Source organism: Capsella rubella, unplaced genomic scaffold (genome assembly GCF_000375325.1).
Source record: "Capsella rubella cultivar Monte Gargano unplaced genomic scaffold, Caprub1_0 scaffold_1, whole genome shotgun sequence".
NCBI classification, from domain to species: Eukaryota; Viridiplantae; Streptophyta; class Magnoliopsida; order Brassicales; family Brassicaceae; genus Capsella; species Capsella rubella.
In genome coordinates, this window is record NW_006238923.1 from 7,388,701 (window position 1) to 7,416,168 (window position 27,468).

The 27,468-nt window shown below is 38.7% G+C and overlaps 8 protein-coding genes across 10 annotated transcripts; 5 read left to right on the top strand and 3 right to left on the bottom strand.

Annotated features, from left to right (window-relative positions):
* Positions 1-1,014: 1,014 nt before the first annotated feature.
* Positions 1,015-2,066, top strand: LOC17897505 (vacuolar iron transporter homolog 1). The gene has a single exon (XM_006303121.2). The coding sequence runs from the start codon at positions 1,197-1,199 to the stop codon at positions 1,797-1,799; it is 603 nt and encodes a 200-aa protein (XP_006303183.1). The 5' UTR covers positions 1,015-1,196; the 3' UTR covers positions 1,800-2,066.
* A 772-nt stretch (positions 2,067-2,838) lies between these two features.
* Positions 2,839-4,640, bottom strand: LOC17898372 (transcription termination factor MTERF6, chloroplastic/mitochondrial). The gene has a single exon (XM_006305987.2). The coding sequence runs from the start codon at positions 4,297-4,299 to the stop codon at positions 3,103-3,105; it is 1,197 nt and encodes a 398-aa protein (XP_006306049.1). The 5' UTR covers positions 4,300-4,640; the 3' UTR covers positions 2,839-3,102.
* A 114-nt stretch (positions 4,641-4,754) lies between these two features.
* LOC17897435 (eukaryotic translation initiation factor 5B) lies at positions 4,755-9,312 on the bottom strand. Its single transcript, XM_006306606.2, is given in 15 exon segments — positions 4,755-5,017; positions 5,112-5,228; positions 5,315-5,452; positions 5,540-5,815; positions 5,817-5,855; positions 5,858-6,097; positions 6,217-6,276; positions 6,379-6,444; positions 6,550-6,660; positions 6,741-6,831; positions 6,919-7,019; positions 7,110-7,217; positions 7,301-7,848; positions 7,939-9,054; positions 9,158-9,312. Coding segments are annotated over 14 exon segments (3,048 nt in total). The 5' UTR covers positions 9,029-9,054; positions 9,158-9,312; the 3' UTR covers positions 4,755-4,954.
* Positions 9,313-9,548: 236 nt separating this feature from the next.
* LOC17899596 (exocyst complex component SEC5B) lies at positions 9,549-15,878 on the top strand. 3 transcript variants are annotated; one of them, XM_006303081.2, is made up of 21 exons: positions 9,549-10,043; positions 10,108-10,262; positions 10,377-10,462; positions 10,549-10,743; positions 10,832-10,959; positions 11,045-11,203; positions 11,335-11,439; positions 11,678-11,752; positions 11,976-12,113; positions 12,207-12,392; positions 12,550-12,678; positions 12,814-12,940; positions 13,023-13,233; positions 13,590-13,705; positions 13,841-14,069; positions 14,307-14,400; positions 14,542-14,619; positions 14,730-14,786; positions 14,920-15,069; positions 15,166-15,381; positions 15,483-15,878. In XM_006303081.2, exons 1-21 carry the CDS (start codon positions 9,624-9,626, stop codon positions 15,696-15,698), a joined length of 3,270 nt encoding a protein of 1,089 aa, XP_006303143.1. In that variant the 5' UTR covers positions 9,549-9,623; the 3' UTR covers positions 15,699-15,878. The 3 variants fall into 3 exon arrangements, with proteins under 3 accessions (XP_006303143.1, XP_023645493.1, XP_023645492.1); XM_023789724.1 differs by having other exon boundaries at positions 9,951-10,043; positions 10,119-10,262; XM_023789725.1 differs by lacking the exon at positions 15,483-15,878 and having other exon boundaries at positions 14,997-15,069; positions 15,166-15,262.
* A 131-nt stretch (positions 15,879-16,009) lies between these two features.
* On the bottom strand, positions 16,010-17,169 carry LOC17897644 (sm-like protein LSM3A). Its single transcript, XM_006303372.2, has 3 exons — positions 16,956-17,169; positions 16,711-16,806; positions 16,010-16,331 (listed from the first exon to the last, which is right to left on the bottom strand). Exons 1-3 carry the CDS (start codon positions 17,070-17,072, stop codon positions 16,251-16,253), a joined length of 294 nt encoding a protein of 97 aa, XP_006303434.2. The 5' UTR covers positions 17,073-17,169; the 3' UTR covers positions 16,010-16,250.
* Positions 17,170-17,692: 523 nt separating this feature from the next.
* Positions 17,693-19,730, top strand: LOC17897295. The gene is made up of 2 exons (XM_006307466.2): positions 17,693-17,802; positions 18,033-19,730. Exon 2 carries the CDS (start codon positions 18,053-18,055, stop codon positions 19,379-19,381), a length of 1,329 nt encoding a protein of 442 aa, XP_006307528.1. The 5' UTR covers positions 17,693-17,802; positions 18,033-18,052; the 3' UTR covers positions 19,382-19,730.
* Positions 19,731-21,289: 1,559 nt separating this feature from the next.
* Positions 21,290-23,871, top strand: LOC17899741 (wall-associated receptor kinase 4). Its single transcript, XM_006303631.2, has 3 exons — positions 21,290-22,156; positions 22,249-22,413; positions 22,492-23,871. Exons 1-3 carry the CDS (start codon positions 21,316-21,318, stop codon positions 23,682-23,684), a joined length of 2,199 nt encoding a protein of 732 aa, XP_006303693.1. The 5' UTR covers positions 21,290-21,315; the 3' UTR covers positions 23,685-23,871.
* A 903-nt stretch (positions 23,872-24,774) lies between these two features.
* LOC17899783 (wall-associated receptor kinase 2) lies at positions 24,775-27,463 on the top strand. Its single transcript, XM_006306783.2, has 3 exons — positions 24,775-25,793; positions 25,886-26,071; positions 26,151-27,463. Exons 1-3 carry the CDS (start codon positions 24,950-24,952, stop codon positions 27,341-27,343), a joined length of 2,223 nt encoding a protein of 740 aa, XP_006306845.1. The 5' UTR covers positions 24,775-24,949; the 3' UTR covers positions 27,344-27,463.
* Positions 27,464-27,468: the final 5 nt, after the last annotated feature.

Below are 27,468 nucleotides of genomic sequence, written 5' to 3' on the forward strand. Positions count from 1 at the left end.
AAAACAATGACGATAATGATTTATATTCCTTTTTTATTATTTTATAAAAAATGAGAAATCTATGTCAATAGAAAAAAAATTAAAGAGAAAATCTGAAACTTTTAGGAAAATCTTTGTATCAAAATTTCTTTCAAAAAAAAAAAAAATGTTACTACGTACCAACCAAACTCCGGCCGATCATGTTTTGCAAAAAAAAAACATGTTATTATTTTTCAAAAAAATATATTAAATTTATAAAAAGTACATTGAAGCATTTGCCAAATTTGAATACGAATTTTTGACGAGTCAATATAAAATATAATAATGCAGTAGTTGCCAGCTGAAGAAAAGTTAATTTGGTATATAGCTTGGTAATAAAAGTAAAACCAAGAGAACTAAAGTGTATTATCCTTTTTAACAAACTTGTTTTGGCAAACAGATTTCGTGTACCATTAGGTGATCTTCTTGGAGGTTGAGATTTCATTTTGTATCCTTTTTATTTTATTTTGTTTGTTTGCCAAGAAAGAAGACATATAAGCATGGTTAGCTTTGATCTTGATGAAGACGACTTAACTTAAACAGCTCGCTCACAATGTAACTGCCCCTTTCGGTCACTCAAAATTGTTTATTTTATTTGCTATCCTTCACGAATCAAATGAAACTGAAAAAGAAACACCAAATGTCTTGTGGTTTCACATTTATTTTTCCTTGTTTATAATTTTGTTTTTAAAGGTGTTATAATGTATGTTGCTTTTGGATTTCATTTCATCTGAGATCCCTTTGCTATGCTTTATTGTATATCTTTACCCATCGTACGCGGAAACACACTTTACGTTTGTTTCTAAACTTCATTTTGTTCGTTTCAAACTTATAATTAATCATAGTGTAAAAACGATTAGATGTTTGTAAAATTCCATTTCCTAATCTAATTTTTTGAAAACGACGTATATAATCAAAGTATTTCCGTTAGTGGTGATGATGCTCCTCCATATATTATACTAATCGTCGACTCCACCACATAAAAGTTTTATAATAAAATTTTTAAAAAATTTAAAAAGCTAAAAACATAGAAAAGACTCACACACAATCTCTCCATAAATAGAACCTAGGCGTGTGTTCTCCACACTTCACCTATATTCTCTACCTTCTGTTGCAAACCAAACACAAGAACAAAGAAAAGAAAAAACCAATTCAAAAGAGTTTTTTTTTGTTTAACTATGGAATCCAACAACGTGAACAACAGCTTGAACCTAGACATGGAGAGTAATCAAGAAACGGCGTTCGACTACTCCAAAAGAGCTCAATGGCTAAGAGCCGCGGTGCTAGGTGCCAACGACGGTCTTGTCTCCACGGCTTCGCTTATGATGGGTGTCGGTGCCGTCAAGCAAGACGTCAAAGTCATGATCTTATCAGGTTTTGCCGGTTTAGTAGCCGGAGCTTGTAGCATGGCCATAGGAGAGTTTGTCTCCGTGTATTCTCAGTACGACATAGAGGTGGCTCAGATGAAGAGAGAGAACGGAGGACATGTGGAGAAAGAGAAGCTCCCGAGCCCGATGCAAGCTGCTGCTGCGTCTGCGTTAGCGTTTTCCCTGGGAGCGATTGTGCCTTTAATGGCGGCTGCGTTTCTGAAAGACTACAAAGTGAGGATCGGAGCGATCGTGGCGGCGGTGACGTTGGCGCTAGTGATGTTTGGGTGGTTAGGAGCGGTTTTGGGGAAAGCGCCGGTGCTTAAGTCGGCGTCTAGGGTTTTGATTGGAGGGTGGTTAGCTATGGGCGTTACGTTTGGTCTGACAAAGCTGATCGGGTCACATAGTCTGTGATATGTTTTTTTTTTTTGTGTGTGTTTACAGACGTACGTGAGTAACGTGAGTAAACTCTTCTTCATGCTTCATGCTTCATGCAACACAATTTAAGCGGTTACGTTTTTGTTTATAGGCGTGGAAATGAACTTTGTGACTTTTTCTTATTTCGTGGGAAATTTGATAGTAATGGGATATCTCTTTGTAAACAATTGTGTTATATAAATCTATCAAATGGAGTTTTCCCCAATAGTATGAATAAAGGCGCGTTGAGAGTCTTTTAATTAACACTTATATGGCTCTAAAAATATTCTTGAAATTCTCTTAGATCTATTATATATCTATATTGATCTGAATTTTTAAACTTCAGATATCTTTTAAGAGCTTGACAAGAAAAAGTTTTTACATTAGCCAAAAAAGTATAACAAGTTGACACATCCATTAGAAGCAAATCAAATCAAAAATATAAAAATCCGGATATACTTTCTGCTTTAGAGATATTATATGTGTATCAACATAAAGATAATACAGTATTACACATGTATTTGGCAAACTGTTGAACTAAACTTTTGCCAAATATTTATATTTTCCTTAAACTAACAGAAACGTTTAAGAGAGTAAACAATTCAAATCATTAGACATAAGTTCTAATAAAAGTGCCAAATTAATCCGCCAAATTAATCCGCCAAAAATACCGCTGGAATTGTTTTGGTAGTTAGCATTGGATGGAAATTATAACTAAAGAAGCCTAATTACATACGATATTATCCATTTCGCAATTGCTTAACAAAACAAAACAACGCACATCGCTTACACAGTGTAAAAGAGCTTTGTGTGTGTCATGGCAAATCAATGATCTCCTCCGGAAGAAAACATAAAAAGCGAGTTCTACTTTTGGAATTGTTGTCGTGTACTTCTATTATCTCATTATGTTAATATCCCGATTATATATACATTTAAAAAGCATGTCGACAAAAAAAAATAAAAAAAAATATACATTTAAAAAGCTAATGCCTGCTTTTGCACTAGATTGCGTGTAAACTCTCACATCCTCGTCATATGGAAAATGCAACATCTAGCTTTATTTAGTTCCATGAGAAAACATTTTATAGCATCATTCATATATTCTAACGTACCAAATTATAAACAGAACCAAAAGGTAACGTTCAGCATAACATGATCCGATGCAAAAAAATACATGAGTTACCGACAAGATTCAGCCACAACCACGTACAATTATGTATGCTGTGTTCTCACTTCAATAGAACAAACTCGCAAAACCTTTCTTTTTTTCTTCCTCATCAAATCTGCAATCTAGTTAGACTCATCGATTACTAGTAAAGGTTTGCATAAGTTGTGGCAGCTCAACCTGATGTTTTAGCACAAACTTATCCATGAACTCTGGGCTTTTCATCTTTAGTATAGTGAAATAGTTGATGTCTTTTTTCTTCACGAGTCCTTTTGAGAGAAGCAAAGAGATCACCTGGTTCCTCGGTTTGATTCTCTTCTCCATGCTCAGACCCAACACCACTGGTCTTGCAGCAATGTCACGAGCCTGCAGACCGATGTTGTTTACAAGGTACTCCATCGTGTACATTATCTTCTCATCTGAAACCGTCGCACAGTTTGGGAATCTCATGATTGCTGAGACAAAATCTTGTTTAGACCAACCAAAACGTTGGAACAACTTATACTTCCGCTCCATTGTTGATTCGCTCGTGCAATCAAAGGCTATCATAGCGTGAACAAAACCCGCTTTCTTCGGGTCAAAACCGTAGCTGCAAACTCTGTTTAAGATCTCGTTGAATCTTCTCTCTGAAGAGAAAAAAGTGAATGGAGACGCTTGAACCAACCACTTGATGCTTTTATCTGGAACGCCAAGCTCTCTAAAAATGGAGATCCGGGGAGATACACAATGTGCAATCTTCAAAGAGAAACATCTGTATCCGCGCTTCAGACACTTGACAACGTTTTCTTCCTCTAAGAGTATGCTCTTGAGGGAATCATAGCAAGGGATCAGTCTTTTCTCCAAGCTGAAGGATAGCGTTTTCGGGCAAGAAGAGATCAGCTTGGCAGTATCAGAGGTCGAAAACCCGATGGAACTGAAAAACATGAGCTTGGGAGAGATGACAGCCTCTGGGCTCAATGACAGAATACGAGGAAAAGATTTGATGACAGTGGTGATCTGGTCATTGGTGAAGCCATGGTCCTTGAAGAGAGCAAGAACAGAGTCTGGTTTCTCGGAAGAAACCAATTTGACGAATCTCGAATTTGACTTAGCTGATTCCAAAGACAATCCACAAGAATTCACGAGATACGAAACTGTAAAAGATTCCAAGCATTGGGTTTGCTTTTCGAAACCATCTAAATTCACTTGTGACACCGAACACAATGTCCTTCTTCTATTCACCAGAAACCCTAGATTGACTACGACGGTGGAAGTGTTAAACGCAAAATCTCCGACCTTTCTCCGGAAAGATGAAACTATACCAACCCTTCTGCAGTGTAACAAGCTCGACATGAGTACGCGAAAACACTAATCCTAAGCCTATGCCTAAGCCTCTTTGCCAAATCTCATTAAAAGAAAAAACTAGAACTGTGCAATAATCCAATTCGCCGGAATACTGGCTCAACTGAGAATAATAGAGCTAAAATCGCCGTCACGGTTACCTTTTTGTAGCCTTAAGAACCTTGCATAGACAGACTCACGGAGATGTTGTTCAGTGGGAGAGCGAGCTACTGAGCTAGCTCAAAAGGACTTGGCTCACACACACTCGTGCGACGACGACGGAAGAAAACGGGATAATCTCAAAATGTAGTCCTTGTACTTCTCTGGATTCACAGATTCGCCTCAAATTGTATTAAGTTACACATTAGCCTACATAACACGGATCCTACATTTTATTTTGCATAATCCCCTACATAACATAAGACTCTCTAGTCTGTATAGTCTTGTAAACTATATATGGACATCAATAATTAATCTTGTAAATATTGCAAGTTTGAACTTTGAAACAAAGACAATGTTAGAAAAAGCGTAGAGAAACAAGAAGGTGAGGTTAAATGTCTGCAGGAAAAAATTAAAGAAATGTCTATAAGAAAAAGCAGCAGTTCAAAAGGGAAAAAGAAGAAGAGACGCATAAATCTATGTTCTTCCTTCTCGGGTGATGAATCTATTATATCTTGAATATCTTTTCAAGTCTCAAAACAAGCGTCTTCACGTTGTTGGATAACTCATCCTGCAATTATGTTACGAGTATCATCAGTTTGAGCTTTAACAAAACACAGTAAATATTAAAACATTTTCGACACACCAGAACTTGTCAAACTTACCCAGTAGTTAGTTCTGAGTACGTCCATGGATCGCTTAGAAATGTGACTGACAAGCTCGTCCTCTATACCAAAGTGCCTCCCAAACATTTTCTGCTCTTCAGGGTTAGAAGCAATGATCTAATAGGAAAAAAAAAATTAGATTTTAAACCAATGTAGAGAAACTAGGAAAGGGTCAACTGATGTAAGAGAAAGAGGTCTCGTACCTTAATAGCCACCTCCTGTTCTTTTTTTGCATAATCAACTGGCTTGTCTCTGAGATCCTTAATAGATGCAACATGCCCAATGTCCATAAACACTCTTACTTTCTCAATCATTTTGAGAATGCAAATGGGAGTTCCAACCTAAATCATCAACAAGACCATTTTTGTTAGATCTGTGTGACCCAGAAGACAAGCGTAAAAAGATCTTGATGAGAAAATAGGATATACCTTGAGTATTCCATCCTTGACTTCAACTCCAAGGATTATTGGGTCCTTCTGTCTGTATATACGGTTTGGTAATATCTGAAGGACACATGGGAAAACTGCTTCACAAGCAGTTTCTTTCTTTTTCTCCTCTTTGATAGCCACGATGTAACTCTTGAAATGTTTCGATAAATCATAGATGGTATCAGCACAGAAGATTTTCACTCCCATTTTGTCGGCAAGTTTTCCGACCTCTGCAGTTACTTTCACGTCAAAAGCTAAAATCGTTGCCAACTCTTTTTTCCTCTCTAGCATTACACCCACCTTCATGATATCCTTCTTATGCACAGGTCCAATGCCAGTACCAATGACAGGTATGTTTACACCAGGGGACTTCAAGTGCTCGAGCAATGCTTCCAAAGACCCTCTTGTAGACGCTTGTACATGAACTCCTTTATCAATTTTGTCAATCCGGTTCATAACTGATTTGATATCTTCCATGGCCTTTTTCTTGGCTTCTTCCAGATCCTCATTAGGTCCAATCACACGCAAGGCAGTACCAGCAATGGCGTGTTCAAGTCCCTTTCATAAAAAGGAAAAATATAGGAAACATTTGTTCAGGATGTCCTCATTTTTTTCAAAGGCTAAGTAATTAAGATCAAGGTAAAAAAAGAAGCAATTGTAATGTTAGAGATAATCACCTGTGCTGCAATTTTGATACCCTGTGCACCCTTTACTTCCCTTTGAGGCAGATAGGTACCCTGACACATCAGACCAAGAAATTGTCATTGTATAAAGAAATGGAATGTAGAGAGTTATTTGCATAAACCATGTCTCCCAAGGAATGGACTATCTGAAAGTACCTTCACCCGCATCTCTTTCATAGGATGAGGAGTCAATAATGATCTAATAGTTGTTACAATTGGTCCCTGAAATAGAAGAAAGGAAAAGAATCAATCACATCTAGTTTTCCAGCTTTATGATATACTTGGCGTATTACATGTTTAGGTATGAGCCCTGAGTTTTCTACTTACCTGTGAACCACAAACAACGATAAGGTCACCTTCATGGAGTACTCCGTTGACCAAAACAACATCAACTGTAATACCTTGGCCTTCAATAACTTTAACCTCGAGGACAGTACACTGTCAACCAGTTTAAGAAAAAATAAGAAAGCTGCAGTTGTGCAGAAACGTTTCATTACCAAAAGAGAAATGAGACAAACCTGCACTTTGTCAACATATGTGAGTTTCTCGACCATTGTTTTCTGAGACCATTGAACCAACAGCAGCAAAAGATCTGGGATCTCTTCCCCACTGAAACATCAATATTAATCCATAGTTAGCATGCTTGACCTCTATGTTGGACTACAATTCGAATACAGCCAAAATGAAAAAACAGACCTAATAGCGCTAGTAGGTACAATATTGATAGTTTCTCCCATTTCTATGTTCTCGGAATAAAGCTTAGAGTTGAGTCCTTGTTCTTGGAACTGGTTTATGACCTGAAATGAAACAAAATTATTTTATAGCACATGTACACATTCTATTCACCCTAAAAGAATAAAACAAAAATCTCTAGGCGTAGAACTTACCCGATTTAGCCTCATTTTAAATTCATGAACCACATCACTCGTTTGTTGCATCATTGTCTTCATTATAGGAGCATTCGTGATTCTTTTCCACCCATATAGCAAATCCACCTGAAATTTGGAAATTTTGTGCCATACATCAGTGACAAAAGAGAAAACCAAACACATCCCAGCAGAATGACAAGAAACCTCACCTTATTCAAGGCAACAATGAACTTTACATTCCTTCTTCTCAAAAGATTCAGAGATTCTATGGTTTGTGGCTTTAAATCATGCATTATATCAACCACTAGAATTGCAAGGTCACACAAATTTGAACCCATTGACCGCAGATTTGTGAATGACTCGTGTCCCGGTGTATCGATAACTAATAGACCTGGCACCTTGAGTTTTGCATTAGCATTTAACTCCTTGGTCCTCTCACGTATGTTTTCTGCAGGAAAATATGTCGCACCAATCTGTTGAGTAATACCTCCAGCTTCACCTTCCTGAACATTTGTTCCTCTGATGCAATCCAACAGCTTTGTTTTACCAGTATCAACATGACCCATGATGCAGCAAATGGGAGAACGAAGATTTTCTTCTCCTTCTTTAGCAAGTTGATTTAGTACTAAGCCTTTACCCTTTTTAGAAGTATCTTTTGGCCGTGTAGCATCATCCACCTTAGGCATAGCTTTCTTGGCAGCTGTTTTTGGCTTGCCTACGACTCCAGCCTTCACTGTTGGTATATCTGGTACAGGACCTGTATTGAAACCCAAAATATTAGATAAAGCAGACAAAAGATAAAGAAAACACAGACTGAGGTTCTTCCTCCTCAAGTGTTTCGACTGACCTGAATCATGTGCCTTCGATGCAGTGTCTTTTAATTCTTTCTTAACCACAGGCTGAGGCTTCTCCTCCTTATCATCAGAATCAACCTCGATGGTAAAATTAGTTTTTGCATCCCACACATCCTCCTCATCACCATTCTTTTTTGATACATCAACAACTTCATGCTTCTCTTCTGTGTCTACGGATTCTATTATACCAACCCTTTTACCTTCAACTGAAACCAATTCATGCAAAGTACCTGGTTCCTCTGTAAGATTTCCCTTTGTTTCTACATCACCTTTCATCTGGACAGAGGCAGAATTGTTTGATTTTTTGCAAGATGATTTGTTTTTATTGCTGTAAATGGGACGCTTTGAGGAACCATCATTTTTATCTGCAAAAAGAACATCTCCAGCATCAGTCAGCACCTTGTTCTTGTAAGCCTCATTCTTTGCAGCTTCACGCTTTTGCTTTGCTGTTAGAATCCCGCCTTCTTGCTTCTTCTCCATTCTCCTTATCTTTCTCTTCTGCCTAATCTCTTCAGCTTCCCTTTCTCGCTCTTCCTCTATGCGGCGCTCCTCTTCCTCTTTCCTCAGTCTCTCTTCTTCTTCCTTCTTCTTCCTCTCTTCAGCTTCTTTCCGCCGCGCGAGAATCTCTTGCTTCTCTCGAACATGTTTAGGAACTTTCTTCTCTGCTACTTTAAAATTTACAACTTTCTTCTTAGACTGTGATGGCTCAGATATTGGATTATCTTGCTTGTCCTCCTTAGCCTCAAGGAAAGAAGCAGCTAATTTCTTTTCCCTGTCCTTCTTCTTTCTCTTTTTCTTAGCTGCAGAAGACTCAACAGTCTGTTCTTCTCCATCCTTCTCACCAGGTCCAACCAGCTCAGACAGAGCTTGAATTTTCTCCACTTTGGATACTGGTGAAACAGGAAGTTCAGCGAGTATCTTGTCCAAATCACCTTCATCATGGGCAGTCCTTACAGTCTTATTCTTCTTTCTCTTTGAACTTACTCCAACCTCACATATATTCTTAGATTCAGCACTTGCCATAGATGAGACAAGGGGGAGATCATCGTCCCCACCCGATGCACTTGATTTCCTCGTATCCATTGATGAAAACCAAAGATGAATATATCCTGTGATTAACAATTAGGTATCCGATCAATAACTATACAATCAACAACAAAAAAATCAATAAATCAACGAAATTAAAGCAATAGTGTGAGAGAAGATGATTACCTTTATCTGTAATGGGTTTCTCTTCATATTAGGCAAAAACAAACCAGGGGAGATTTACTGAACAACGAAGAGGAAGTTATCAAACAAGTTTAGTTCTTTCTGGGGAGAAGAAGAGTAAACAGCTTCGGCCTTTCGTTCGTTCTAGGAGAAGTTTGGGATTTTTAAGGTTCGAAATTATTTTTGGGGGTTGTCGCGTTTTTATAGATTTCGATCGAAAGCTTGAGAAACGATTTTATTGGGTTTAGGTTAAAAATAGCTAAAACGATCCCGTTTCTGAAATAGGAAAAGTAAATACAGTATTAAATAAATAAAGTAAAAAATAAAAAGAAGAAAAATTCAACAAGGAAAAAGGAAAAAGTCACAAAACAAAAAATTCAAATTAAAATTGCACAGATCTCTATCTGCTGCGTTAGCTTAAGCAGGGGAGGAAGAAAAAGACGAACATCTGATTCAGAGATAACAAACAATGTCGAGCGACAGCGATGACTTTGACGAAGATGAGCTTCTTCAAATGGCGTTGAAGGAGCAATCTCAGAGAGATCTTACATATCAGAAGCCTCCTTCCGCCACTGCTCGTAAGCCTGTCGCGAATTTAGTGCAGCAGCCACGGAAACAGAAGACGGCAGCAGCTCCTCCGTCGAGGAAGTCTATTGGAGGTACGAAGCCGTCGAGGAAGCCATCGATGGATGATGATGATGAATCGGAGGTGGAATTGCTTAGCATTTCGAGCGGAGATGACGATGTGGGGAATGATCGGAGAAGAGATGGTGGTGGAGGTAGAGGAAGAGGTGGAAGTGGTAAGGAGAGAGGAAGAGCGCGGAAGGAAGATGATGGAGCTTGGGACGGAGTGGAGCCTGATTGCTGGAAACGAGTGAATGAAGCTGAGGTACGGTATCTATCATGTTTGGGTTGATCTGGCTTCGATTTTGACTTTGACAAGATCTTGGCAGCTCGCCCGCAGGGTTCGTGATATGCGGGAGTCGAGAACAGCGGCACCCGTGACTCAAAAGCTTGAGCGGAAGGTATCTGGAGGCAAGAATGCGGTTCTCACCAGTTTGCAATCATTTCCTCGTGGCATGGAATGCATTGATCCACTAAAATTAGGGTACTTTCTTTCATTTGTTTTCTTACCTTGAAAATCGATCATATAGTTTATTCTACCTATGAGACCATGATATGATAGGGAGTATCTAAAGATGTCTTTTTGTGTACTTCGTAGGATAATAGATAACAAGACTCTGAGATTAATCACTGAGTCATCAGAAAGTCTTTCTAAAGCTGAGAAAGTGGATAATGCACTTCGGGGTATGTATTTCTTCATGATCATACTTGCAACTTGTAGTTGATTGTTAGCTCTTACACTCCAGGCTTACTCGTCTGAGAATATGCAGAAAAGTTGGTGTACATTTCTGACCATTTCGATCCCAAGCTATTTCTTTCTCGCATTCACCAAGAGACAAGTGCAGCGGACTTGGAATCTGGTGCCCTTGCTCTGAAAAGTGACTTAAAGGGTCGTAATTTACAAAGGAAACAACTGGTGAAAGATAATTTTGACTGCTTTGTCTCCTGTAAAACAACAATTGATGGTATGTATTATTATGCTAAATTAGTTTGGCATACATTTACTTTAATCTTATCTCTTGTTGATGTGAAGTCTGCTACCTTTCTCTAAAGATATTGAATCAAAACTGAAACGGATCGAAGATGACCCTGACGGATCGGGAACTACTCATTTGTTTAATTGTATGAAGAGTGTGACATCACGGGCTAATCGTGCTTTTGAGCCACTTTTTGAGAGACAGGTTGGTGTGGTCACATACTATTGGTTTTTGGTTTTGTCCTAGCCTCTTGCTATCTACTTATGACTTTTATCGCCATTATTCGTAGGCCCAAGCTGAGAAGATCAGGTCTGTACAAGGAATGCTTCAGAGATTCCGTACACTCTTCAACTTACCTAGTATAATACGTAGCAGTATTAGCAAAGGAGAGTATGATTTGGCTGTTCGAGAATACAAAAAGGCGAAGTCTATTGCTCTCCCTTCTCATGTAATGCCTGCCCCATTGATCAAACTCTTTAGACAGATGCCACTCATGTTTCTCTCAGCATTCACTTGTTAGAATATTAATCACTTGAGTTACAAAGTTCTTAAAAGCATAGAGTTACACGTTGCTTACAGGTCAATATACTCAAGCGTGTACTAGAGGAGGTTGAGAAAGTAATGCAGGAGTTTAAATGCACCCTTTACAGGTCTATGGAAGATCCAAAAATAGACTTAACGAGTGTAAGTTCATTATTACTACTTCTATTAATGTACATTCCATCTTTCATTTAAAGAAGTTAAGGATCCTGGTGCCTTTGTTATTAGATCGCTATCAGTTTAAGTGTACAATTATTGAAGTTTCATGCTTCCCTTTTGTAATACTACAAGTCACCGAATTAATATTTATACAAGACATTATGTATCTTGTCTCTCCATTTCCTTCCTCTGCTGGATGCTAACATGTTTTTGCTTAATTTAGTTGGAAAACACTGTGAGGCTTTTGCTGGAGCTGGAGCCCGAATCAGATCCTGTTTGGCATTACTTAAATGTTCAGGTCAGTGTATTAGTCCTAAGTTAGTGCTGAGTAGTGTTTTAGTATTCTGCTATTTTTTATTTTAATATCCTGGCTCTCTTAGCCCCTGCTTTTATGCATCTCTTTCCTTCATATTTGTGGTCTTACTTGGCACCTCTTTAGAAACACACATTATATACAATTTTCAGACTATTTGTTAAAAAATGTATATAAATTTTTCTAGCTCGGTTCTTTCTTTTATCAGAACCATAGAATCCATGGACTGCTTGAAAAGTGTACATTTGATCATGAAGCAAGGATGGAAATTTTGCGCAACCAGGTGCATGAGAGAGCTCTCGCTGACGCGAAGTGGCGACAAATTCAACAAAATGGCGTTCAACTTGTGAGTTCAACTGTGAAGGCAGCTATATTTTGGCAATATAAGCAAGATTAGAGTTTAAGATGATAATAATTTGTTCTTTCTTCAATACTTCAGTCAGATGACACGTCTTCTATAGATGATAATCAAGTTCAAGTTGACCTACCATCAGTAGAGTCGGGAGGGAAAGAAAATGATGCTTTGAGGGGAAGATACATCAAAAGATTGACTGCTGTAATCATATATCATCTCCCTGCGTTTTGGAAAACAGCTCTTTCTATTTTCAGTGGGAAATTTGCCAAGGTATACTAACTCTGCCAAGGTATAAGAACTCCTATGTGCTCTGCTCCTGCAGTATAATAACTCTGTATTACAATTTTTTATGCTGAGGGTAGTGCTATTTCTTTCTTTATTCAAATGGAGGTCAATCTTTACTTTGATTTGAATTCTACCAATTCAGTCTTCCCAAGTTAATGACACATCAGCCAGTAAAGCTGAGGAGAAGGTGGAAGAGGCGAGGTATTCAAGTCATTCTTTGGAAGAAGTTGCTGGGATGATACGCAATACCATATCTGTTTATGAAGAAAAGGTTATCTCCTTTCCTTTCTTTTCTGTTAAGTGATGTTGCCAATATACCGTTTTTCTGCCATACTGAAAAGATATCATGTCGTCTGTTTTCATTCATTGGTTCTAATACTTTTCCGCCTGATGTTTGATTGTGTAGGTGCAAAGCACATTTCATGATTTTGACGAATCATACATTCTCCAGCCATATATGAGTGATACCATCAAAGAAGTATCAAAAGCATGCCAAGCTTTTGAAGCCAAAGAGTCAGCTCCCCATAGTGCTGGTATTGAATTTCTTCTGAAGTTTGAGCTTGTTTTTTTGCTAAAATCTATTGAGATTTTATATACACTATTTGGTTCTTGCAGTCATTGCACTCAGAAAAGTCAAAGTGGAAATCACTAAAATATACATCCAAAGGCTTTGCTCTTGGATGAGGGCATCTACAGAAGGAATATCAAAGGAAGAGACGTGGATCCCAGTTTCTATTCTTGAAAGGAATAGATCTCCATATTCCATCTCTTACCTGCCCCTTGCATTCCGTTCAGTTATCATCTCTGGGATGGAACAAATTAATCTGTAAGTTTCTAGCCTCTTGCAGTTACATGTAAATATACAAATACTTAATCTTGTGTACATTAATCGTTACAACATTTTGCTACAATAACTTTGTAAGAGTTCTTTATATCTATGATGCTAGCCAGAAACTAATTTCCGATTGAATATTCTACTTCTCCCAATCTCTAGTTAGAAGAACAAAATGACAGTTGCCAAATTGCCATTTTCATGATTTTGGTTATATCATGATACTCAGAGACTGAGTCATAACTGCGGTTCAGAGTACTGTATATGTAATTGTGTACCACTAGTTTTTCGTGTTCTAAATGCGGTGTTTTCTTATGTGGCTGATGATTTCTGCATATTTTTTTATTCAGGATGATTCTATCTTTAAAAGGTGAAACTGCTACATCAGAAGATATGATTGCCCATATTGAGGAAATCCTGATATCTGTTAGACTTGCCTTTTTGAACTGCTTTCTGGATTTTGCTGGTAAGCCTTTTACACCAAACTTCTGTGATAATATATGTATACAGATGCGCACACATTCATGTGTGCAGACAAAAGAAATGACGATGATTATGTTGATATGATTTTTTTTTTTTTTTTTTTTTTGCATATATTAAGCTCACTTAGAGCAAATTGGTGCTGACCTTTCTCAAGGCACCTCAAAGAGAGAGAGTTGGCAAAATGGATATTCCAACGACCACCAGGAAGAACCATCAATCAATGCTCCTGAAAGTGTCGTTGATCCTCATAGGCAGTTGCTGATGATCTTAAGTAATATAGGTTATTGCAAAGACGAACTCGCCTCTGAGCTTTACAACAAGTACAAATATACTTGGTTACAGTCGAGGTGAGTCTCTCTCTTATTACCTCATTGGTGCTTTTTTGACATCAACATTTTCCTATCTCTGATCTAACCGGCAGAGAAGTTGGACAAACTTATTCATGCTTATTGTCTGAAGTCTCAATCACGATAGTTAGTACCAATGTCTTAATTTTATAATCAAAAGTTTGAATGTTAGTGAGAAATTTATATATGGTAGTATGAGTTGACTGGCTAATCCCATTCGTGTCTTAAATCTTCCAGGGGGGCCGATGATGACAACAGTGACCTTCAAGATCTAACAATGTCTTTCTCTGGTCTTGGAGAGAAGGTCCTCGAACATTACACGTTTGCTAAGGTAATGCCTAATCGGCTAAGTTAGTCTTTACTAATGTTGGCACTGTGTGTTAAAGAAATGATGCAGTTCCATTGAACAATGGATAAAGGAATGTTAATTTTTAAAATCCTTTCCTTTTGCATCTATATGTCTTCTACCCAGGCAAACTTGATCAGAACAGCTGCAACAAATTATTTGCTGGACTCTGGTATTCAGTGGGGTGCGGCGCCTCCGGTAAAAGTAAGTGGCAAGTTCACTCTCAGCTGTGACTTTCTTGTTCCTTAGAAGAATCAATGAAAAAAACACTTTAGCCTACTTTCTGAAGAAACGATGACTAAACCTTTGTTCAGGGAATACGAGATAATGCTGTTGAGCTGTTACACACTTTGGTTGCTGTCCATGCAGAGGTAATACCGTTGCTTCATCCTAAAGAGAGTCAGATATTCGAATTTCCATAACAATTGCTTCTAAACATCACACACACTTGAGTAATCCTAGTGCTAAACCAGTTAATCTTATACTACGAACAATAATTTACAGGTATTTGCGGGTGCCAAACCACTTCTTGACAAAATTCTTGGCACTTTGGTCGAAGGTCTGATTGATACTTTTCTCAGTCTTCTGGAAGAAAACAGATCTGACGACCTGAGCTCAATAGATGCAAATGGTTTCTGCCAATTGATGCTTGAGGTAACAATTTGGTTTTCTCAACTTTATATGAGTGAATGGGTTGTAATACTTAAACTAGTTGTGATGTGTATCTGGTTTTACAAACTGATGATGCAGCTTGAATACTTTGAAACTATACTGAACCCATATTTGACGGTTGATGCAACCGAGTCTCTAAAGTCTCTGCAAGGAGCTGTGTTGGAGAAAGCTACAGAGAGTATAAGTGAGAAAGTTGAGAACAATCCAGGAGGGCATCAACGGAAACCAACACGTGGTAGTGAAGATGCAATTTCTGAAGACAAACAATCATCCGTATCCCCGGATGATCTCCTTGTATGAATATTTCTCCTTAACAATATTTTCAATCTTCAATACTTTAAAACTCTTACAGATCAGCTAAAAGCATTATTCCTTTGTTATTGTTGCTACTTTAGGCTCTTGCACAGCAATGTACAAGCGGGATGCTTCAACTAGAGTTAGAGAAAACCCGTTTGAACAGTGCATGTTTCGTTGAGACAATTCCGTTGGATCCAATGCCACCAGTAGCCAAAGCTTCTTACTCTAGAACATCTAGGGATTCTCCGAGCAGAAACTATAGAGAGCCACAATCAATGGGTTCGCCGGTTCAAGCCAGGCCAAGACAAAGATAAGACTTCTCTTTTTTACTCTGATTCGAAGCGTGTTAGTTGTGATCATGACACGTTTTCCTCAATACTGTATATTCGTTCTAATTGATTTTACATCACTAATCTTCTTTTCACTGTAAATTCACTTGTTTACAATTACATTAACTTTTCTCATGAATTTGAAACGTTAAGTGTTTTCATCCACTTGTGAATCAAAATTAATTGTCGTTTAATCAAAATGTCTTTCCTGGGTGGGTATCTAAATAGGTCATTAATCTCTTTTGCTGATAGAGTTTAAAATCAACGAGTTTGAGGAAGAACACAAATCTTAAGAGGAAAAAAAACATCAAACCCGAAAATGAAACTAAAACCACGGTAAGAAAGTCGACATTACGAAGTATGTTACACTGCTTCTACTATAACGAAGCGCCCGTTACCAGAATTCGAATTCGGTTTAAATGTTTGACAACAAAGAAAACATAGCACACAATTACAAGTCAAGAGCTAAGTAATCAGAAAAAGTGCTTCTACTCAGCTCCGGATTTGTTAACTCAGATCCCAGTACCAAAAGAACAGTTAGGTCGTCCTCAGAGGCGGCGCCACCAATATCACTCCATCTCCTCTCACGAACAGAAATGGAACTGTTCGCTTCGTTGTCTGACAAAAGCAAGCTCCATCAGCAAGCAGTTCGAACATATGATTGTGCAGTTAAAAATCGATATAGTCATCCCAATTTCGAATCACAGAGCATAGGAAGTAAACTATAGTCTAATCATAAGCAAAACATCAACATCTGTTTTAAGTTTGAGAAACTAAGTAGAGTTACTAGCTACCTAATGAAGACTCTATGAGTCAAGAAATGTGAACTTCTACATGTGTCAAGATCAGCTTATAACTCAACACTAAGACAAAGGTATATAGATAATGTGAAAGCTGAAACTTTAAAACCCTATACAATTATACATCATCCAACCAATCCACAAGCCTAAGAGATTAATATCTCTCTGATTTGAGCTCTGAAAATCACATTACATACCCGAACGATCTCTTCGTATGTCTCGTCGTCGATTTCTATAGTCGTAATAACCTCTTCAACATCACCCAGAATCATATTCAAATGCTGATCAAAAGCCTGCACACACACACACACACACACAAAGGTGAGCAACCTCAAATCTTAAAAAATACAGCTGAAAATACCGGAGAATGAACTAAAAACCGCAGTCAAGATCAAATCTGAAATTCGAATGGGAAATAAAACGAGAATCCAAAAAAACGAACGTGAAGCTTGCCGCGGAGTTCACGGTCAGACCGGAGCTTGACATAGATTCTCTCTTCGATACTCAGACGAATCAGATCCAATGGCTCCCTGACGGTGGCGTCTTCCTCGACTGACATTTTCTGATGGAGAAACTTCTTCGGAGGGTTTTGAAATTGCGAAGAATGAGAATAGTCGACTCGCCGATCTCTCTCTCTCTCTGTCTCTCTGAGCTCACGCAATCACCACCGTTGATTTCTAAACTTTACAGATGTTTTATTTTGGGCTTTTTCCTATTGGGCCTGAGCCTACATGTTCGCTTTATTAGTTCTCTGTTCTAAAATTGCAAACAAGGACGGTAGACGCGTATCTCATTCAATTAAACTTTTAATTAAAATTTTAGATGACCATAATTATATAATTATAAGTAAATTTAGTACCATACAAACAAAACCAATAGATGTGATTCTCAAAATTTCTTATCTTTTTTGTCTGATAAAAGTAATTTTAAGATAAACAATCATCTAAATGCAAATAATCTTTGAAGATTGAAGAAAAATTCTCCCACCATGATTATGATTAATCCATGGTTAGTGGAATTTAGCTAAGTCCAATCACAAGGTAGTATCAACGAGACAACAACAAGGAGTCCCATCACAAGGTACCAATTTGTCATTTCATTAACACTAAATTTATAATAAAGAATTCGTGAGAAATGTGGACGTGAAAATTAAAATAAAGTTTACAAAAAAGAAGAGCCTTTTGGCACATTCATGTTTAGAGAGAGAAAGAGAGAGAGAAACTCTGAGGAAGCTGACGACGACCCGGAGAAGACGAAAGCCAACAACAAGTTCCTCACTTTTTTCTTCTGTGAGTTACTACTTCCTTTTGACTCATCTCTCTGCAATATATATTTACCGCTTTAACTTCTTCATCTCTCGATTCCTCTCTGCTTTTCTCATTTCTAAAGGTTCCACCTTTAATTAATTTCCCCAAGATCCAGTAGTACTAAGTTTTTTGTGAGAAAGTTTACGCTTTTCAAATCGATTTTTGACTTTTTTGAGATCTGTGTTTTCTCTTCCATTTCTCTGATGAATTAGGAAGTAATTTGGGGGTGGAAATGGATGGGAATTTTCCACAAGGAGGTGTAGTTCGTGGTGGAGCTTCTTCTTATGGAGGATTCGATTTGCAAGGTTCTATGAGAGTTCATCATCCAGAGTCCATGAATCAGCATCGACACAATCCTAATTCTCGACCACTTCATGAAGGTCTTCCCTTTACTATGGTAACTGGTCAAACCTGTGATCATCATCAGAACATTTCTGTGGCTGAGCAACATAAAGGTGAAAGAGAGAAGAACTCTGTGAGTGATGATGATGAGCCGAGTTTCACGGAGGAAGGTGGTGATGGTCCCAATGAAGCTAACAAATCTACTAAAGGATCTCCATGGCAAAGAGTTAAGTGGACGGATAAGATGGTGAAGTTGTTGATTACTGCTGTGTCTTATATAGGCGATGATTCGACTATGGATAGTGGTAGTAGAAGGAAGTTTGCGGTTTTGCAGAAGAAGGGGAAGTGGAAATCGGTTTCTAAAGTTATGGCTGAGAGGGGCTATCATGTTTCGCCACAACAATGTGAGGATAAGTTCAATGATTTGAATAAGCGGTATAAGAAGCTTAATGATATGCTTGGTAGGGGAACTTCTTGTCAGGTTGTTGAGAATCCTGCGCTTTTGGATTCCATTGGATATCTGAATGAGAAAGAGAAAGATGATGTTAGAAAAATCATGAGCTCCAAACATCTTTTCTATGAAGAAATGTGTTCGTACCACAATGGGAACAGATTGCATTTGCCTCATGACCTTGCTTTGCAGCGTTCTCTACAGTTGGCGCTTCGAAACAGAGATGATCATGATAATGAGGATTCTAGGAAACACCAAATGGAGGATCTTGATGATGAGGATCATGATGGGGAAGGTGATGAACATGATGAGTATGAGGAACAGCATTATTCACATGGGGATTGTAGGGGGATTCATTATGGAGGTGGAGGTTTGGGTGGTGGTCCTTTGAAGAAGATAAGACAAAGCCATAGCCATGAAGATGCAGACCATCCGAGTCATGTAAATTCTTTGGAATGCAATAAAGTCTCTTTACCTCAAATGCCGTTTTCTCAAGCTGATGTGAATCAAGGTGGGGCAGAGAGTGGGAGATCAGCTTCAATGCAGAAGCAGTGGATGGAGTCTCGGACTCTACAGCTAGAAGAGCAGAAGCTTCAGATCCAAGTCGAATTGCTGGAATTGGAGAAACAAAGGTTCAGGTGGCAGAGGTTTAGTAAGAAAAGGGATCAAGAACTCGAGAGAATGAGGATGGAGAATGAAAGGATGAAACTGGAGAATGATCGGATGGGATTGGAGTTGAAACAAAGGGAATTGGGGGTTGAGTTATAATGGAAATGGCTTGACACTTCTCTTGAGTGGTGTATAGCTTCGCTAGATGAAAGATTCATTTCTGCTCTTGTATGCTTGTTTTGATTGAAATGATCTCGAGACTTTGATGTGAGAGATCAATGTGGTTGCATCAGAGTTGATGCTGAGAATATAGTGACACAGGAGTGGTTAGTATAAGCAGCTATCTAAGGTTTGCTTTAATTTAACCTTTCAGTCACTTTTTCCATGTAAACATTATGACTTGAAGTAAACCAACTGGTTAATTAATATAATCATTCTGCTGTAGACATCTTCATCCAATTTTCTGGGGTGTAAACAATGTATCATTATTAAGCCAGTTTGCCAATGAGGTGTTGTGTATTCTTCCACATGGAGCCTTAAGTTATTTTGAACTATATCAATTGAATTCCTAAACTAAATTGTGATTGACCCTACTAAAGTATCTTCCGTTTTTCTTTTTCTAATGGACTTGGATCCAGAGAAAAAATTATGCAATTTATACTTTGGATCATATCTCCTGTAGTAGAAAAAGATTCAGACTGTGTCCCAAGATCTGGGTTTGCGTTTTTGCCTTTAACTTGTTTCGACGACTCTTCAGTTTGAGGATGTTGAATTTGTCAGGAGTATTATCATGAAGCCAAAAGGTTTCTTCAGGTTTGACTTGCATGTTTTTTCAACATGAATGTAATCATGTTCCTGACTAAAAAGCATGTTGTGTTTGCCTGTTTTTGGTCCATCCTAATGTTTGCTTCTTTTTATTTCCCTTTTGGGTGTTAGGTGATGATGATCTTCTTTCCTTTCTGTTGATTCAAATTAGAGTTTTGTGGATATTTAATAGTTACTAACGAAGAAAGAACTTCTTCATAATCAACTTTTAACTATCCATAAAACTCTAATTTGAAACAAACTCTACTTTTGGGTCGGCAGGTTCTGTGTAAACGTCTTTGGCTCACTGCTTCATACACCTGTGATGTTGAAATCTTGAAAAGTGTCATTTTTAGCATGTATTAGTGATGTCATGGTCAAAATAAGAAGACAAACTTACTGTAGTAGAATGTCTGCGAAAACGGGAAGTTCCTTCTTCCGCGAAAACGAATCAGAAGAAGAATTCTTTACACCGAGTATGTGATTTTCATTCACGCTGATAGCATATCCAAATCCAAACAACACCTATCAAGGCATGAGTAGCTGAGGACGTGTATTGGTTGCATCAGTCAACAACTTCAAGCTGAGTGTGGCGAACCAACCAAAAAATTTAGCTGAGCTGGACTAGTCTGACCCTGCCAAGGTAAGAATCATGTATCCACTCTATACATTAAAAGCTTTCACTCTCTCAGTCAGCACCAACTGACTTGCAAATACTCGAACAAACTAAAGTCAACATCAAAAACAAATCAGAGCATGTTATGATTAGGTAACAAGTCTCCTGAGGTGCCTTAATGTGGATAAACACAATTTAAATAAATAAAAAAAAATCATTTTGATGTGATAATCAATGTTTAAAATAAGTTATTTTGACAAGACTAAAGTTGAAGAAATCTCAAATGGTTATTTATTTACTGTCAAATGGGTTTCGATTCTATATTATCTTAAAGAAAGTCGTCGTCAGTATGATACTTATTCTTCCCATTTGTGATTCCTGATAATTACCACCAACCGTTACGGTTTTTAAATCCTTGAAAACAAAAACAAATTGTTAAAAGGAAGCAAACGTAGATGAACATGTCTTGGCTATGTAATTAGGCAATTGATTATAGTATTATAGAAAATGTCTTGGCTATGTAAAGGAGAAATAGGAATGGGTCTTCGAAGAAGGTAAACGGATGATTTGAAGTGCACTGCTTTTCTTTTTTCTTTTTTTTTAATAAGAAGCGTCAGAGAGATGAGAGAAAACTCAAAGAGGAACAAGTTTGAAGAGAAAAGAAAAAAGGAAGATGAAGATGCAGGAGGTTGTGTTCTTGGTGACTATTTTCTGCGTTTCTTATACCGAGCTGTTCAAGGGGGAAACCTTGCCCGATTGCCCAAAAAGTTGTGGTACCGTTACTATTGAGTACCCTTTTGGCTTTTCTCCAGGTTGTTGGCACTCCGAAGATGTTAGTTTTAAACTCACTTGTAAGAACGAGACGCTATTTTATAAGGGCCTTAGAGTGGTCAACATTTCTCACAGCAGCCAGCTACGCATCCTGTATCCTACATCCTATACTTGCTACAACAGCCAACAAGTTGTAGAAAAGGGCGTTTCCTACTATACTGATCAGGTGGGTAGTTTAACTCTCTCCGACGACAACAGGCTTACTGCAGTAGGCTGTGACACGTTCTCTTTTGTGAGCACTGGTGGAACTCGGAGAAACTCATTTGGATGCATATCAGTATGCGATGATCATCCCCTGCAAGTGGAAGCACATAATGAATGTAATGGTGAAGGTTGCTGTCAGACCTCCGTCATTGCAGGGAGCAGTTGGTACATAGTTAGAGCATATCGCTTTACCAACGGCACTAGTTTTCGCCGCTTCAGCAGTCCTTGCGTGTACGCCTTTCTCGCTGAAAATGGCACTTTTAAGTTCAATTCTATGAAGGACTATTCCTATCTACAGAATACGAGCTTCCCAGTGGTATTAGATTGGTCTATTGGAGGAGAGACATGCAGGCAAGTCGGAAATGAGAGCTTGTGCAGTGTAAACAGCATATGTTCCAATTCTACTCGCACAACCGGGTATGTCTGCAAATGTGAAGACGGTTACTTTGGGAATCCATATCTTGAAGAAGGTTGCAAAGGTACTTCAACTTGTTTTCTTTTTTATCACCTCACTTTATTGTTCGTTTCTATATATATGCTTGCTGCATCTTGCGCTATTTTCCTTGGCCAGATATCAATGAGTGTATTAGTAGTAGACACAACTGTTTGGATCCTAGTACCTGTGAAAACACGAACGGAAGCTTCACTTGTAACTGCCCAACTGGTTTCCGCAAAAACTCCACTAGTAGCTGCACGCTTAAAGAAAGGCACTTTGAATGGACTCGAATATTTCTAGGTAAGCTCCCCTCTCTGGGTCTGGATTCTTTCTTCTCTGAAACAACTTGATCTAATCATTTATGTGTGATGTTACCAGGAACCACTATCGGCTTCTTGTTGATCTTGCTTGGCCTTAGCTGTATACAACAGAGAATGAAGCACCAAAAGGACACCAAGCTCCGACAACAATTCTTCGAGCAAAATGGCGGTACCATGTTGATACAGCGACTCTCAGGAGCAGGGCCGTCAAATGTTGATGTCAAAATATTTACAGAGGAAGGCATGAATGAAGCAACTAATGGTTACGATGAGAGCAGGATCTTAGGTCAGGGAGGCCAAGGAACTGTGTACAAAGGCATATTGCCAGACAAGTCCATAGTTGCTATAAAGAGAGCCAGGCTCGGAGACAATAGCCAGGTAGAGCAGTTCATCAACGAAGTGCTCGTGCTTTCACAAATTAATCACAGGAACGTGGTCAAGCTCTTAGGCTGCGGTCTAGAGACCGAAGTTCCCTTGTTAGTCTATGAGTTCATTACTAGTGGCACCCTTTTTGATCACTTGCATGGTTCAGTGTTTAATTCTTCTCTAACATGGGAACACCGTCTGAGAATAGCCATAGAAATTGCTGGAACTCTCTCATATCTTCACTCCTCTGCTTCTATACCAATAATCCACCGTGATGTCAAGACTGCTAATATTCTCCTGGATGAAAACTTGACTGCAAAAGTAGCTGACTTTGGTGCATCAAGGCTGGTACCGATGAATAAAGAGCAGCTCACAACTATGGTACAAGGAACTCTAGGGTACTTAGACCCAGAGTACTATAACACAGGACTCCTAAATGAGAAGAGCGATGTTTATAGCTTTGGGGTAGTCCTCATGGAACTGCTCTCAGGTCAAAAGGCATTGTGCTTTGAAAGGCCACAAACCTCAAAACATCTGGTGAGTTACTTTGCCACTGCCACGAAAGAGAATAAGTTGCATGAGATTATTGATGGCCAACTGATGAAAGAGGATAATCTGAGGGAGATCCAAGAAGCTGCAAGAGTCGCTGTTGAGTGTACAAGATTGACGGGAGAAGAAAGGCCAGGGATGAAGGAAGTAGCTGCAGAGCTAGAGGCATTGAGAGTGACAAAAACCAAACATAAGTGGTCAGATCAGTATCCTGAAGCAGAGGATATTGAGCACTTGCTTGGTGTTCAAACCCTATCAGTGCAAGGGGAAACAAGTAGCATTGGCTATGACAGCATCAAGAATGTAGCAATATTGGACATTGAAGCTGGCCGCTGATAATTCCGTCCAACTTTCACTAAAGACTTTGACTGTTGGCTACATTCCGTTTGATCTGATCAGGTTTCTCCTCTCCACCTTCTCATCCTCATTAACATTTAAACCTGATAATAAAACAAGACATTAGAAAGAAAACCTTTTTGTTTGTGAAATTCTTTTTTCGTCAAATCATCGATCATTGTGTTTATAAGTCCACTTAATTTGGTATTTTTACACTTCACTATCAGATTTGGTAATAGAATATTTCTGGTACCGAACTCATGAATCTGAACATCAGTATACAATATATTAATGTTAAAAAGACCCAAGAAGAAAACACTAAGCATCAAAAGAAATGATAATTCATTCTCAAAATATGAGAATTCATTATGACTACTCATGAGCATGATTCGTCTTCTCACTCTGCTTAAGTCTCTGTTCAAACCGACCAGCTTCTCCTTTTTTTTTCTCTGTCTATCTCGTATTTTTTGGCCCGTTTCTCAATTACGCACCAGAAACCGTCCCACACACACTCCGACACCGTATCACTCTACCGTCACTTTTCCTGGTGATGTCAAGCAGAAGAGGAAGTTCAAATGATTGGCCAATGTCCAGTGCTAGTCTTTCTTTTTTAAAATTCTCAGATGGTTTAATTTTCAGTAATAATATCTTGAGCATATAATCTGAATATATTTACCATTTTCTCCACATTTGAAGATTCCTTGCGAGTAGCAGCCGTCGTAATATCAGAATACAACCAAAATTAGAGTCAGTGTCAAAACATAGACATTGGGATATAATATTGGAAGATGGATGTTGTATATACTTTAACGTCCTTCTTTCATTACATTGACAAATGACATGTTCTTGTCTCTATAGTAGAATTCCTGCAGTTTGTTTTCTAACTATATATAAGATGCCTCAAACAGATGACTAATCTTTTTCTATTCAATAAAATATAATTAAGCGCGCAATTAGTCTGATTTCCTTACAACTACCAACCATCGTAAACTTTGACTACTACAAAAAATAAGAGTCATCATGTCAAACGTTGACGTTGGGATTATCTTATGGGAGAATATGGAGACCTGAACGTGCTCCTTGCGTGACATTGACATGGTTTTGTTTGTGTAGCTGAATTGGAAAAGTGTCTGCGTTGAAGTGTAAAGAGGTTTATTTCAAGACTTGAGGTTTATTTCCTACAAGAGAACAAATAAGCAAATAAAACTCAAGGAGATGAGAGAAAACTCAAAAGAGGAATAAAGAGAGAAGAGAGAAAGAGAGAGATGTTGAACAAGGTGAGGGGTCTGTTCTTTGTGGCTATTCTCTCCCTTGTATATACTCAGCTGATCAAAGGGATATCTTTGCCCGGCTGCACAGATAGGTGTGGTAACACCACAATCTTGTACCCTTTTGGAATTTCTGCAGGTTGCTACTATCCCGGAGATCAAAGTTTCCAACTCACCTGTAACGAAAGAAATAACAAGTTAATCTTTGGCGGCAATGAAGTGATCAACATATCTCACAGCGGCGAGCTACGTGTCTTGAATACTAGATCCTATGTTTGCTACAATAGGCAAGGAGAACAAATTGGCCGCCAAAACCGGTGGTCTAGGCTGGGTAATTTAACATTCTCCGTCAAGAACAGATTTACTGCAGTAGGCTGTGACACTTATGCCTTTCTGAACACTAATGGACTTGGAAATTACTCAACTGGATGTATGTCAACATGTGTTTCTCCCAGGGAAACAAATGGATCATGTTCTGGTGGAGGTTGCTGCCAGACTTCTGTCCCTAGAGGGAGCAATTACTTTAGAGTCAGAGCATATAGCTTTTCCAACCATTCTTCTGTGTATCCCTTCAACCGCTGCAGCTACGCCTTTCTAGTCGAAGATGGTATGTTTAACTTCAAGTCTTTAGAAGATCTTAAGAATTTGCGGAATATCAAAAGGTTCCCTGTGGTACTGGATTGGTCTATTGGTAAACAGACATGCGAGCAAGTAGGACGCGAAAGCATATGCCGTGGGAACAGTATATGTTCCAACTCTGTTCGTGGAACCGGGTATATCTGCATATGTAAAAAAGGGTTTGATGGCAATCCATACCTTTCAGATGAAAACGGCTGCCAAGGTACTTCAGATAGTTTTCAATTTTCTTCTTCTTCGCTTGTAAGTTAATTTTTCTCCTAAAACATATCTTGTTGCATCCTGGGCTATTGACAGACATCAATGAATGTACGACTACCAGTACTATCCATAGACATAACTGTTCAGGTTCCAGCACCTGTGAAAACACGATGGGACACTTCCTTTGTAATTGCCCATCTGGTTCTGACTTAAATACTACCACCAATAGCTGCAGCCGTAAAGACAGGCCTGAATACTATGGATGGACTAAAATTTTTCTTGGTAAGCTCCTCTCACTTTTTTCGAGTTCTATTGTTTCCAAGAAAAAGTCAGTCAAATAATCTATGTATTTTGTAACCAGGAACTAGCATCGGCTTCTTGGTCCTCCTACTTGTCGTTAGCTGTATACAACAGAAAATGAAAAACCGGAAGGACACCCAGCTCCGTCAACAATTCTTCGAGCAAAATGGCGGTGGCATGTTGGTACAGCGGCTCTCAGGAGCAGAGTCATCAAACTTTGATGTTAAAATCTTTACTGAGGAAGGCATGAAGGAAGCAACTAATGGTTATGATGAGAGCAGAATCCTTGGTCAGGGAGGACAAGGAACAGTCTACAAAGGGATATTCCAGGACGAGTCCATAGTTGCTATAAAGAAAGCTCGGCTTGGAGACAATAGCCAAGTAGAGCAATTCATCAACGAAGTGCTCGTGCTTTCACAAATCAACCATAGGAACGTGGTCAAGCTCGTAGGCTGCTGTCTAGAGACAGAAGTTCCCTTATTGGTCTATGAGTTCATTACCAGTGGCACCCTTTTTGATCACTTGCACGGTTCATTGTTTGATTCTTCTCTTACATGGGAACACCGTCTGAGAATAGCCATAGAAATTGCTGGAACTCTCTCATATCTTCACTCCTCTGCTTCTATTCCAATAATCCACCGCGATATCAAGACTGCTAATATTCTTTTAGATGACAATTTAACTGCAAAGGTAGCTGACTTTGGGGCATCAAGGCTAATACCGATGGATAAAGAGCAGCTGACAACAATGGTGCAAGGCACTCTCGGCTACTTAGACCCAGAATACTACAACACAGGATTGCTAAACGAAAAGAGCGATGTTTATAGTTTTGGGGTGGTCCTCATGGAACTGCTCTCGGGCCAAAAAGCATTGTGCTTTGAAAGGCCACAAACCTCAAAACATATAGTGAGTTACTTTGCTGCTGCCATGAAAGAGAATAGGTTGCACGAGATTATTGACAGCCAAGTGATGAACAAGGATAATTTGAGGGAGATCCAGGAAGCTGCAAGAGTTGCAATTGAATGTACAAGAGTGACGGGAGAAGAAAGGCCAAGGATGAAGGAAGTAGCTGCAGAGCTAGAGGCCCTGAGAGTCACAAAAACTAAACATAAGTGGTCAGATCAGTATCCTGAAGCAGAAGATATTGAGCACTTGCTCGGTGTTGAAATCCTATCAGCACAAGGCGAAACCAGTAGCACTGACTACGACAGTATCAAGAATGTAGCAAGGTTGAACATTGAAGCTGGTCGCTGATATTTTCGATAAATATCTCTTTTGTTTGTGATAAACTAAAGCTATTTCTTTATTGCTTCTTTGTCCTCCTAAACATTTTATAAACCAGAGTATAAATAAATAACATGACATTCAAGAACATTTAT